General features: G+C 29.6%; 1 protein-coding gene across 50 annotated transcripts in view; it reads left to right on the top strand.

Annotated features, from left to right (window-relative positions):
• The first annotated feature begins 319 nt into the window (after positions 1–319).
• The window catches only part of LOC132920679 (longitudinals lacking protein, isoforms A/B/D/L-like), a 243860-nt gene continuing 229349 nt past the window's right edge, over positions 320–14830 (top strand). For all 50 annotated transcript variants that reach the window (XM_060983286.1, XM_060983258.1, XM_060983257.1 and 47 more), the window contains exons 1-4: positions 320–672; positions 749–938; positions 2046–2811; positions 2871–2963. In XM_060983286.1, the coding sequence (XP_060839269.1) occupies positions 762–938; positions 2046–2811; positions 2871–2963 (1036 nt within the window). In that variant the 5' untranslated portion in view covers positions 320–672; positions 749–761. The remainder of the gene's footprint in view (positions 673–748; positions 939–2045; positions 2812–2870; positions 2964–14830) is intronic.

Below are 14830 nucleotides of genomic sequence, written 5' to 3'. Positions count from 1 at the left end.
CCCGCCCCGCACCGCGATCACGAACAGCCGTATGACTGGCGGGAGCCGACCGGCTTACTTGCAGCTGCCACAAGCCACACCCGAAGCCGGTGCCGTGTTCTGTTCCTGACTCGACTGGCCGCCCGAACGACTGTAGCCCGCGCGCCCCTCCTGTCATGTACAATCGATGAGTACCGTCGACATTCGTGTGTTCGACGCACTCCGTTTCGTCACAGAACACGAGACCGGCCGTACCACGATCGGCGGCCCATGCGCACTGCGCTGGAAACTGCGTTCTGCGCACAGCTCGGCGGCCGCCGACCCGGACACGGCCCCGGCACTTGCTTTGTTTCGTACTTGATGTGAAGCCGGACGGTTGTGCTCGCTGCTCCGCCACTTAAAAAAAAAAATCAAACACCCCCCGCTAAAACATACATGATAATATTTCTTAATTCATTACTTCACAGTCTCTCATTATACGCACGTTTCGTAACTTGACAAGTATTTATTTATTTATTAAATTGTTTTTATTTTTCAACAATTGTTTTATTTTTTTTGTTTTTTTTTTTTTATAAATGACTTAATAAAAGTGTTACTCAGTATTAAACCAAAAAAAAAACGCGCTTGTTATTCGTTGTAACATAATTTTTTTTTTTACAAAAACTTAAATTTTGTAAATGTTTAAATTTTAAGGTGAGGAACGCGAGTATAATTAATAATTTTAAATTAGTTTTATTAATTTCATGTTTTTTATTTTAATTTTAAACAGGACTGTGATAAGCATGGCGGGAGACAACCAACATTTTTGTCTGCGCTGGAACAACCACCAAAGCACGTTGATCAGCGTTTTCGACACGTTGCTGGAGAGCGGCACGTTAGTCGATTGCACGTTGGCGGCCGAAGGACAATACCTTAAGGCCCACAAAGTCGTTTTGTCAGCATGCAGCCCATACCTAGAGGTATTTTAATTGCTAATTATTATTCTTGCCCATTGTGCGAGCATTACTTGCATGTAACTAAGGTAGCAATTAGTCATGTAATTACAATTAATAACGTCCGTTATTTTTGGGACTTGCCGCCCTCTCGGTTTATCATACGCGATGTGATCATCGTTAAGAAATCGCTGTATTATAAATCTAATCTATTCTAGCAATTCAAATAACTCGTTTTAAACTGTAATGGGAAATCGTTATCATTTTAAAATTTTAATTCTCATGCGTTCATATTAGCTCTAGCATTGTACCATTCTGCTGATTTATTACTTAAGATGAATTTAAGCATTCAAATTTTTCATATTAATCCAAAATTCAGATTAAACCTAAAAACTAATGCCATGAAATAATACTAGGTATTTGTTATCAAAACTAGACTTAAATATTTATATTTTATTTGATATGAAATATGTTTTTAATTTTTTTTAATATTAATATTTTTATATACATCATACAAGGCAAAGAAGACTTAGTAATTTATTTCTTCAATATTTCAATTAAATGATAATAGATGGTTATTGACAAACAACGACCACAATTGATAGTGGTCAGCTACGATTAAAAACAAAATTGAATTTGAAATATTATCTTAATGTTCCTGTTTGCCAAACTACTGGCTCATGTTAAATAGTTTTGTTGTCAATCCTACATTTAGTATTGACTAAAATTACAGCATTTGTTTTGCACCTCTCCTCCATTACAAAATACGTGAAAATGAGACTCCTTTTATTCGTACATTGTTTCTGTTCATTAGAAACACTGGCAAGTTTTTTCCTATAATTTATATTTTATAAATGTTTAGAATAATTATTATTACATCTGTTGATTACTCTTCCCTGTATGATTTAAATTTATTTTTATCAATCGAGTTGCAACAATCTTGTGTTTAACATTTAACATGCCAAAGCTGTAAAATCCCCTTTAGAATTCTTTAGAATGTTATTTATTTTTAAAAATAGTATACTGTTGTTGATATGATATTGTTTTTATATATTTTCATTAGTAATTTGTCCATTTATAAAATGCTTTAAAAATATTTCAGTTAATACAATGAATTTTAACATTTTTTTTCAGCTATTATTAAGCCAACATTATGAAAAGCATCCAATCGTCATACTTAAGGACGTTAAGTTCCAAGAACTAAAAAGTATGATGGATTACATGTATAGGGGGGAAGTCAACATTTCCCAAGACCAGTTAAGTACGTTCCTGAAAGCTGCAGAATCCCTGCAGATCAAGGGTCTGACTGATGGTGGTGGCAACGAAGACAGCACAGCCTCTTCAGCACCGGTCAAGGCACCTGTTGCCACTCCGGCTAGGAAACCAATTCAACAGTCTATCACACGTGGTCCATCTACTGTAGCACAGGGTTTAACGATAGAGAGGAGGCCAGAAAGTCCACACATCAGGTCTCGTGATGATAGTGCCTCACCTACTAGAAAACGCAGGCGCAACCAGCGCAGGCCGTCAACAAGTGACGATCCTGACAGTCATATTGATACAAGCAACTCCTGTGATGTACCGCCCCTTCAGTCCGGAGCCCTAAGCGGCGTCGGTGTTCCTAACATTCCTGCCACCATAACCAAAGGTGCGCCGTTGGATGACGGTGATCATGAGACTGATAACAGCCGCATCAACAACCACGATGCATCAGCTGCTGATGGTGTGGCAGGACCAAAGATCGAACCGACTGGTGAACTGATTGAACCTAAGACTGAGTATTTGGAAGAAATGAACAACGAAGACAGTATAGAAGACTTGACATTGGATGATGATGATGATATGGACAATAGTATGGACATGTCAAGAGCTGGACCATCGCATGACAACTCAAACCAAAGTATGTATGCCAAAATTATCATATATTTAATAGATTATTGACTGAATATCTTGATTCAGGTTTTAATCAATGGCCAATGTCTGGAAACCAAACCACGGATGAAGTATTTATGAATGCACAAGAAGCAGTTGGAGCTCACAGGGATACTCAAGGTAAGACTCGATTTAAATTGTATGGCTTCTAAACACATGGCCTTTCATATGATGGGTTGTATGTTTGGAAGTATTGTAAAAATTTGGTGGAATTTTTTAATCTTTGAACATTGATCACAGCGTTGATCAGTCATGCAAATGTAATTTTATTATTTTTCCCATATTTCTGTTCACCAAGTTTTTTCAATTATAATGATAGAATTATAGCTGTGGCAGAGCCTTAGGTAAGGTTCACATGTGAAATTTCTTATTGTCATTTATTGAATGTTATTCACATTTGGACCCAGCCTTGGTTCGGTTTGAGCTTTGAATGGTACTTTTTTTTTTTTTCTGGGCACTTTTTGGCTGTTATTTAGTAACCTGCGGTGTAGGAAATCATTTGCTAACCACTTAATTATTTTACTTTTGTACATACTTTTTATTATTTAATTTTGCAATTACTATTCCTTATTGTCTTGTGATAAACTAAAAGCCTATAGAGAAATACATTTCTCATTATTAAGTAGGTCATAATATGAGGAATCATATACAGATTAATATTAATGGTGAGTTGCTCATAATTTTAACTTAAACTATTTTGATCCCTTCAAGGTCTCTGTTTGAATTTATATTCATATATTTATAATCTATTCCTATATTTCTTTACATTAATAATCAATTTGTCAAAAGTTGGACTAGAGCGAAAGGAGGCTCGTAAGTTATTCTTTTGTGGCAAATTTATTATATCAATCCTTACTTGCTTTCCTTGTTGTAATTCTACTGTTAACTTTTCATTGTCATAAGTAATTTATTTAGCTTAACAATTAACAACCAAATACAAACAAATTTTTCTCTTTGGACCCATGAACTTATGATTTTGAGCTTGTGTTATTTAGGTTCTGTGGGTCCTGAGGAAAATTTGAATTTTCATTCTTACAGGGACCTGACCTTATCCCTTATAATATATCCGTATAAAATACATACAATTTAATTTTAATTTGGTGAGGGAGTTGAAAAATAGATGGCTGCAGTTGGGGATGGGGTGCAGTTAAGCAAGTAAGATCATATTATCATGTCTGTTATCAAATTTTAACTTCAGTGTCTTATTTTTACAAAAAACAAAAATTCATATATCAATAAAAACTTATAAAAAATTAATTGTTCAATCATTTCCAAAGATGAAGAATCAAGGATTAAGAATTTATTGCTGAGAGAAGGTAAGTATAAGGTAACTGGTAAATAGGGATCCTCCCAGCCTTTCTTTTTGATTTCCTGTATTTCCTTTTATGATATTATCTTTTCTTTTAGATATAATTATTTTTTTATGATATTTTTATTACATAATTATTTAAAAAGCCCTTTTCAGGGCCTTGTTTAATGTCTTAATTATTTTAGCATAAGTAGGGAACATAACCAGTCCATTAGTAGTGTAGGTGTATGTTCTTGATAGTATTTTTGTTGTACTAGAAGATTGATAAAAATTTGTTTGGCTCAGTATTTAAACACTGAGATGTTATGATGAATGAATTTTTTAAATCCTTTTTCAATATAAATTGCGTATGATGAGAATATGTGAGTGAAAAATTGCTATAAAAGAAAAAAAAATATGTGAGTAAGGAAAGGAAGGTGTAGCGAGATAAGAATTAAATTGCGGATTTATATACAGCCATTTATGGATTCTCCATTTGTTATATCGATGATAATTGTCTTCCAAAGGTAAGTGAATATATTATATTTTAATTGCCCTAGTTCTCAATATTTATAAATCAAATATATGTTGAATCGATAGCTATAGTAATATAGCATCTCTTACATTTTTTTAATATGACTACACCAAATATTCAAAAAAAAAGCTGACAAATGACATAATTTTTTTAGATTTTTGATAAGTGTTATCTTAATTTTATAGATCTATTTAATATTGATTTGAAGCATCTTAAACCTACATTGATAATTTTTATAGTGCCAAATTCAAAAGTAAGATTAATAATATACATGATTTAATTCAGTTGCCTAATTATTTTACCTTTTCAATTATAAAAAAAACTATTTAAACTAAGGCAAATTAACATTTTAACCCAGTAGAAAGAAGAAGTACCTAATAATTTAATTTTGTTATCTGACAATTTACATTATAATTCTATTTTACCATCGTGCGCTGTTGCATTGTTTCTATTATCTTTTAAAATATTCATTTGACAGATTTTCCAAACTGTAATGAAACATTTCTTCTTTTTACTAATATGTTCAAAATGTATTATGCATTATAATGTTCACTATTGGTATTGATTTAAATATTACTTTAAGACCATTAATAATTGTCTGATTTTCAAACGGCGAGCACAGCAATGTAATAAAGATTTTTACAATAATCGTACACCCAGTTACACTGAAATATAAAATTAAAACCAATTTTCCACACTTGTTCTTATATCATATCTTAATATCTAACATTCAATGATATCAAATAGGATTTAATTAATTGTATCATTAAAACTGCGCAACTGTTATTTAATGGTTTTAATAAATTAATTCTATAAATGAGAACATACTGATAATTAATTAACCGTTCATTTTAAACATTTTACTACTTTCACTTATTGTTAATAATAGAAATGGTTTGTAACATTTGTAACCCCTTAGTGATGTATGAGAATTTTTTTATTACATTAAATCTGTTCTCCCTCCCGCAAACTCGTAGGTCATAGCCATTTAATTCGAAACTATTTTTACCTGTAATTTCACATTGCATTAGTTTTTTTGTCAACTGATTATAATGGTTAATTTTTTTTTTTTAATTATTTCACGACCATTTAACCAAATTACCTAGAGTACATCGCCATTCCACCTAGCAAAACAATAATTGAGAAAAAATACGACACGCATTTATTTGACATAATGCCCCTGAATTCTAAAAAAAGAATTCAAATAGTTATGGCGCATAGCATAGCTATGATTGCATATGTTTACAAATTATTGTAAAATTATTTATTAACATTTAAGTATAGTTAAGTGATTGCAACATTCTTTCTCATTTCATACTACTTCGTATTAATGTATTTGTGTGCTGTGTGCATATTACATTCTCATTGTTTTAATTTAAATTAAATGAAGCTACCTAGGAAATATAAGCTTAAATATATCTTCATATATTGCAGAAATACAATTTATAAATAAATAATTAACTCATGATTTCATCACACTCATTTTGAGAAACATTGAACTTTCAACAATAAAAAATATACTTTCAGTACATAAAGGCTATGAGCTCAATCTTAAGTAATGAATAAAGTATTTAATACCTGTGCATAGTGTCATAATAATGTACCTAGAATAATAACTTACGTTATGTTTACAGTACACACTTCCAACTAGGCAACCATTTAGTCCTCATGTCTCAATTTTCGGACCCCAGTACATTTAATAAAAAAACTACACATTTTTCCATATTAATCCATTGTCGGGAATTTTTTTTATATGTTCATATTAAAGTAGGGTTTTTAAGAACTTAAATTGGGCAGTAATTTAGAAGTTTAGTATTTTATGTTATAAAATTTCATGATTTTCCACAATTTTTACACCAATCAAAATTGATACATTTTTTTAAACTTAATATTTATATATAACTGCATAATATAATTTCTAACAAACTTTTAATAGCGTAAATCGATCGGACATTAGTACGCTTTTCTTATATCTAATCTTTGAAATACTGAAAGATAGGTATTTAATAAAATGGAGAGGGAGGTTATAGCCTATCCCCTTCTAAGAAAGTTATAACTGCAACCGAGTTAAGTAAGTCTGTTATAAAATCAATGAATTCAATGCACATTAAATTTTATTCATAAAATATTAATTAATTAATATACCTACCTTCTTTATTTCAGTGTAAAGTAAATGCGTAGGTAGATCATTTAAAGTTCTACATTATTTGGTCAAAAAGTAAATCAGCTGAAATCTTTTTGCTCCCATACCTTTTTAACGGCAATAGACCAGTGATTAACATTGCAGTACATTGGATATGTATATTAGATCATAATGATAACTATAAATGTATTCATATTTGAAATTGAATTACACTATTATAGCCTGTAATCTGTAGGTTAGGTGAAGAAAAATTTTATTATATTTGTAGATTAGGTCTATTAGTCATAATTTAGTTTGGTACCTACATATTACAATAATACAGTTTTGAAAGCATTGCATTGATTATATTCAATTCCATATTGTTAGTTAATGAGCCAATAACGCGAATAGTATAAATTGGTAAATAGCGAGAATTAAGAGCTTATAAATGATCTACATATTGTTATATTGTGGAGATATTGGGCGAATTTTGAAATTTTTTGTTTCTATCCGTAACTTCATTTAGAAAGCAGTCATTTATACTAATATAACACATTTTTAGAATTCTCGTTACCTTGTTTATCATTTTGAATAAATTCTTTTCTTACAACTTGCAATTAAGCTTTTTATTTAAGAGAAACCGTGTGTTCATTAGTATAATTTTCAATTTTATTTTATTCTTTTAGGCAGCATAATAAGTGTCTAAAAGTCATTACTTCATTTATACACATGTAATGTCTAAATTTGAACTGAATATCTTTAAAAATATTTATAATATAGAAGTTGAATTTATGGATAAAAAAAACTAGGAATTATCTAATATTCTAATTGAACCACCTACCATCTAAGCTTTTGTTAACTACTTCATAACAACCGCAATCAAGTTATTATATCAATAAATTCATCACTTCGATGAGAATCTTAAATTAAGAACCACCTTCATAAAGTAAAATAAAAATTGTCAATACTTACCTTTTTTGGTAGATTGGATCCTAAATTACCTTATCATAGTAAATTGAGTCCCGGAAAAATATGTTAGTACGTTATTTATTGTACGTCAAATTTTATTATTATTGAAATAGGATAAATTGAAATATATTTTGTGATTTTTATAATATGTTCTTGGTAAAAACTTGAATAATAAATATTTAACAAATTCACAACTTTGTTGTACATTCGGGGGAAATATAGTATCGGGTGATAAGTATTTAATTGCCAAATATTTTTGCTTATCATTTGATTGTATTTTTACTGTAATTTTTCAGGTCTAGAATAGAAACCAAAAAATTACTGTTTTCTGTGGTTAAACTATAGTATAAATATAAAGTTAAGTTTTTAATATTTTAGACCTTGTTGCACCAATGGTCTCCCGGGTATGTTTATATATATTTATATACCGGGACTCAACTAATCGATTTCAAGATGTATACAAATTATCAGGAGCCCAATTTACTACTATTAATAAATAACTCAGTCCAAAAGTTGAAAAGTACCTATTTATCATAAATGAATTGTTTCCACTTGGAATTAAGTATAAAATCTCAACTATTTTTTGGTTTCACTAACGGTAAATAGATAACAAAACAGAATGCATTCACTATGACATTCCTATTAAAATAATAATTGTACAGTGGTGTATCCAGGGGGTGCAGGGGCCATGGCCCTCTCCCATTGGCCATATTTACTATTTTTTATTTTAAAGATTTATATTTATTCGGTGGCGTCATTTCACAGTTTTTCATGGGATGCAAAACCTGTATTAAAAATCCAAAGTAATACCAGTCGCTCACAAGGTCACACTTTTTTGTGTAAATGTAGATCTTTTTATAGAAATTGTAGTATAAAAAAAATAACAATAATTTTGTTCATGCGATGCATTTGCACACCCTTGCATCCTACAAATGACGCCACTGTAAATTTATTCATATACATGAACGCATAGATACTATAATATGACGAAAAAACCAACAAAATTGCAAACTGGTCAAAAAAATTTATACAATTGTTACCTACTGTAGTTTTCATTCACTTATAATTTTATTAGAACTAAAACACCCGTTTTTATTATTAAATTACTATTTATTATTATGTAAATATTTTAACTTAATTACTGACTGAAAATATAAATACATTATTTGCTTTAAAAACATTAAATATATGGTTAGGTATTTTCTTTTTAGTAATAGGTATTGCATATACTAAAATTGTATAATGTGTCCCCACCCTAAAAAATTCTTAATATTCTACTGAAATTATAATTTGGCTGCAACTTGTTTGCGCAAACGAAAATAATTATATTTTATCTCGGTGACAGATTGGCACTGATAATCATCGATAAAGAATTTGGAAATGTTATTAAATTCCTTACTAACAGTACGTCTCGAGAACTTATAATGTACGTAGATAGAATTTGTGACTCCTATATTTAATGAATGTGGATTTAGAAATTAGTGAAGTTTTTAAATCGCGATGTATAAATATTCTTACTAGTATTATCTACAAATAATTATAAATGTACTAAATATCGTGTTTTAAAAAGTGGTGATGCATTTTCAACCACACCTATGAATACAATCATAGACAGTCCTAAGTGTTAGGGGGAAGGAAAATGTATGTAATAGTTTGTTTATTAATAAATAAATTATTACATAATTTTATTTACACCATTAAAGCCTAAAAGGTAACTGTGACGCAAACCATGTGTATGGTTACGGCTCAACTGTTCCCAAATGAGTGGCAGTTTTGTGTGCAAACCAGTCCCGCCCCATAATTTATATTAAATAATATACCTACACCCGAAGTTTGAACAAATTAATATGACGAATGAAGAAATTATATGTAGTATTGAATAGGTAATGATTTAAATTCATGAATCACCTCATTAAAACATATATTTATTTCTATAAACCAGGGATGGACAAATGAAAATTATTAGAGGGCCAATTTTTAGAAAATTAAAATTTAGCAGGCCAGAGTAGAGAGCAAAAAAAGAAAGGTCATTCAAAATATGCTTTTTAATTTAGCATAGACATTGCTATGTAGCATTGAGTATAGACGATTGACTTTGAAAGTTTGAAATTGTATGATATAATTTTAAAATGTAGCGCGGACTAGATAAAAAAGGTTCGCGGGCCGCCAGTTGCACACCCCTGCTATACACAATTAATATTATAACTTCGAATACCAATTTATTAATTAATATCATACTAGAATAAATGAATGCTAAATGCAGCGAAAATATTTACAACTATATAGGCAGGTACCTAGTCGGTAAAAAATGTTAATTGGTAAAAAGTTATTAAAATAATTGTCATAAATAAAATAATTTTTAAATATATATAGAAATTTTAATTTTTAAAGCACGCTTGTTGAAATAAACTCCATTTATATTAATTTTCTACTATGTAAGTTCTAAATTTTTTTATTAGAAGTAAGACTTCAAGAATCAACATTAGCCTAGTTATATTAAAACTAATTTAAAAGTTATATACAAATATACAATGATATACATGGGTTGCGATAAACCAAATTTTATCGTTAAAAATAAGATCGTCGACGATAATAACAATAATAATATAGAGAACAAAAACCTATTACTTATTGAGTATAATAAAACTTTAAATTACGACTGAATATTATGATAAGATTATGGATATAAACTATAGGTTCTATTAATTTTTTAAAACATCAAGCGCCAGTTACGTCTTGATCTCAAGTTCGACGTGAATGTGTGATACTTTACAGAAATGTATTTATTTTTTGTTTTAATAAGGAATTTGTTTAATCGTATAAAGGTGATTTATAAATTTGTTGAAATGGGTATACGTACATAATGAAACATCAGGGCCAAACGCGATTAACGTGGAGATGCACAAAAGAATGCTCTTTGAAATGTTGCGGAAAATAAACACAGACTTGGAATTGGAGAAATGTTATCCTTAAATTGGAAAAGTTCATAGTCATATAGCTGATACACCCGGAGTAAATATTTTTTTTATAATTCTACTGAAAATTGAAAAAAACGTAATTACTATAGAGCCCAAAAAGTTGATAGATCAGCTACTAATTTAATTTATAATTATAAATCTTTTTATTTACATGCAAATTGCATATTTTTAAATTGTTTATTGTTTACTACATACTCGTCTATAGTACCTACCTAGGTATATGTAGGTATGTATCTATATTTGGGTCTTACCATATAGTTGAATTAAAAAACATTTGCATTAACTATGTGTAATATCCAGGGCTCGTAAGTACATGCATTTGCATGTGTTTTTTGCTACACAGACGAAGCGAACAGGGCCGGCGAAAGCAATGGGCGACCTAGGTGAATGCCCAGCGCGCCAAACTGAAAACTATTTTTATTTAATTTATCTTTTAATACTCATTAACAATCTACACAATTTGAAATATTCATTATCTAATATCGCTTTAATTGAAAATACATCTGCAATTGTCTCATATTTATTATAAAGAACTAGTAATATAATATTAATTATAGTTATGAGTATCAAATTTAAAATAATATTTATTTTATTTTTTATGCAATGCGGCAATTTTTTTAAGTTAATAATCTTATTACAATATTGTATGATCAGGTAATAAAGTTGCAAGTTATAATACAAAATATATACCTACTGGCTACTATATAATTTTATTTAAGCTTACTAAAAAATTTAATTTTACTTCTTCTCAAACTTGGAAGAGGGGGGGGGGTGAAAAAGTCAAAACATGGTTTCGCCCAGGGCGCCAATACTCTTAGCGCCGGCCCTAAAAGCGAGCTATAGCCCATGGCCCCCCAAACAAATTATGGGTTTGCCGCTTTTCTACAATTATGGATATACAACTAAAAATAAAATTATAAAAATTTAAAAATGTTTGTAGTGTTTGTACACATATTACACATATTATATTTTATTTCTTATATACTATTCGTTATGATATATATAATTTATTTTTATTATTATTTATTTATTTAATTTAGTTATTGACTTATTATAATATATTTATACTTAATTAGTAGATATTTGAGAATTTAAAGTTAAATGCTTTTGTCGTTTTTTTCCTAGATTCGTAGAGGCAATAGGCATTACATTATCATCTAATTGCGTCTATACATAATAAAAACAGTAATTGAAAAATGGGCTCTATGGCCTTTATGGTATTAAAATAAAAATACTACAATATTATAATATGTTCTACCACGTTTTTCTGGAATGCTTCACAAATTAACTAATTTATAACTACAGAATTAGGACTATAAAATATTTCATTCTGTGTTAAATGAGATACATAAAAAAAGATGACGTAAGTGCATACCTATTTTAGATACCTAATAATTTCGTTTCAAATGCATAAATTTATTGGGTATTATTTGTATCAATTTAAGTATACTTATACAAGTGCATACAATATTAATTTTAATTTATCGTATATTTGGGAATATTGTCCAATTTGCACATTGGTAAAGCGCAGTGGTGCAACTACGGGGGTGCTGAAGCACCCCCAAGTTCCAAGTCTTTGTAATTTCAAATATCTATAGTTATTAGTTTTTACAATATAGTTTATTTTATGACATAATAGTATATATCAGTAGTTTTCAACCTGTGCGTCGCGGCTCCCAGAGGCGTCGTTGGTTATTTTATTATTAAAGGATCCTCGTCCGTAGTATAAACTAATAATAAAATTGTAAACAATATGTTTTGATTATTATCATTATTCGTATAGGAGCCGTTTATTTGATTCCATAATCAAAAGGAACTGTGTACCTAAAAAGGTTGAAAACCACTGGTATATATAGTTCTTGAAAACAGAAATGCATCAAAGAACAGTTTAAAAAACAGGTTAGATGATATAAAAAAAATTCTAAATAAAGAAGTATTTCTAAATTTATACAAGTTAATGCAGGTTACATTAACCATTTGTCAGTTCTGCGACATGCGAACGAAGTTTTTCCTCAATGAGGAAGTTGAAAAATTGGTTGCGAAGCAACATGTTACAGCAGCGCTTTACTCATTAGTAATTTAAGTACCTACCAACTAGGGATTTTGAATATTTTGATAGGTTTTCAATTACAAATGAACGCCAATTATCAGCCCGACCAAGCAAAGACCTTTAATTTTTATCAGGTATTTATTTTATATTGGCAACGTTTTTATAAGGACATATTTTTCAAGAAATGAATTTTGAAATATAGTCAAAGTTCGACATTATCGTGAAATATTAATACAAAAATAACACTAAAATGTAATAAAATACAATTTTATTTTTGAACTCGTTAGATTGTGATTTGTTATCTCATCCAACAAATTTTTGATGCACTCAGTAAAAACATGCAAATTGCATGAACTTCCAGGCTTTAATCATAAATATTGAGAAAGACCTGCTCGCACATGACATCGTTTCTGAAGAAATATTAAACAAATTTATAAATATTGATAGAAAATAATGTTTGACATTTTAGAATGTAATATAATCAAAATAATCAAATACTATAATAAAAAAATGAATTGTGTCATATTTTTTTCCAAAAATGATATTGCGAATATAATACTAGTATAATTTAAATAATGGGATTATGTAAAGTTGGGGGGGGAGGTGTGTGGCAAAGCCCTCCACGACTTTGTAAGCAATTCATAATTGTAGCACCCCTAAGATTTGAACTCTAGTTGCCACTGCCCACTGGTAAAGCGTATAATCTACCGGAAATTTAGAGGTTCAGTGTGTGATCTACAGAGAAAAGAATATAAAGAGAATTTTTAATGGTTTCTTGTGATAAAGAACTTTTTCTTGAGATTTTCATAATGTTGTTTTAGGAAATTAATCGTTCAACATCTGCAGAATGAGGTTTAGCGGCAAATATTTTAAGCATTATTGTTTACTGTGTATTAACAGTGTCAGTGTGTCTGTGTAGAATATACTATATAGATAATTATTAACATTTAGTTTGATTAAAAACGATTATAACGTGAAGCTATAAAATTAAACATAATATTATAAAGATTTCATTTGAATAACACACTTTTAAATTTCGTACTATACGATTTTAGGGACTGATAGTCAATACATTTCAACTTATAGATGTTAAATTCAGGCTTTATTATAAGGATTTTTTTCAACTGCACAAAGAATAAATTGATGTTTTAGTGACCTTTCACTACAACCTCGTTCCCCCCGCAAAAAAGTACCTATACGAAAATATATCTTTAAATCAATTATACCTACGCTCTATTGACTATTTTCATTTCCAAGTTATGACTTGTCCCATGTATTTTAAATAAACTGACTGGTGAGTTATACTTATACTTACTATTTCTATAATAATCTACATATGATAAAATATTGAATACAAATTTTAATACCTAAAAGTTTATTTTTGAGATTAAATTGTTTTTTACAACCATTATAGCACATAGGTCTTATACAACAGTTACTTCTTAATATTTTATATATTTCTCAAGTGCACATTTTCGTTTAGTCAACAGAACATTTTATATTTGCTATTGCACAATTATCTACTGCACCTTACAAATAAAGCTTGGTTAAAACTTAAATTGAAAATACTTGTAGTAAGTTCTTAAATATACAATACAAAATATATGTTTTATATGTACCTAATACTAGATGGCAGCTGCCATATATAGGTAATATTAATAATATTAGACTTTAGACTCCAAAAACTATGAGGCAGCTAGACACACTTATTATACTTTACGAGTATATCATATCGATTTTAAGTAAATTGTCTTAAGTAAAAAAGATATTTCTGTGTCCCATTAACTGTGAGGAATCCCGTCAGCAGACATGCACCAATTTCACTTTCCAAACAGAACGTTGTACAATCGGCGTCCAAATCATTGCCGATTGCTAAAGCTAGGTTTCTATCATAGGTGTTGAATATAGGTATATTTAAATTATAGGTAGATTAAGTGTTATGCTTAAGTACCTATTAAATATACAGAATATGGCTCAACTCGATGTAATGTAAACCCGGCTTAATTTTTCTTTCGCCGATCTAATTTGTCAACAGATCTAGACGT

This window comes from Rhopalosiphum padi, chromosome 2, assembly GCF_020882245.1.
Source record: "Rhopalosiphum padi isolate XX-2018 chromosome 2, ASM2088224v1, whole genome shotgun sequence".
In the NCBI taxonomy this organism is placed as follows: Eukaryota; Metazoa; Arthropoda; class Insecta; order Hemiptera; family Aphididae; genus Rhopalosiphum; species Rhopalosiphum padi.
This window is presented reverse-complemented; position numbering and strand designations above follow the sequence as displayed.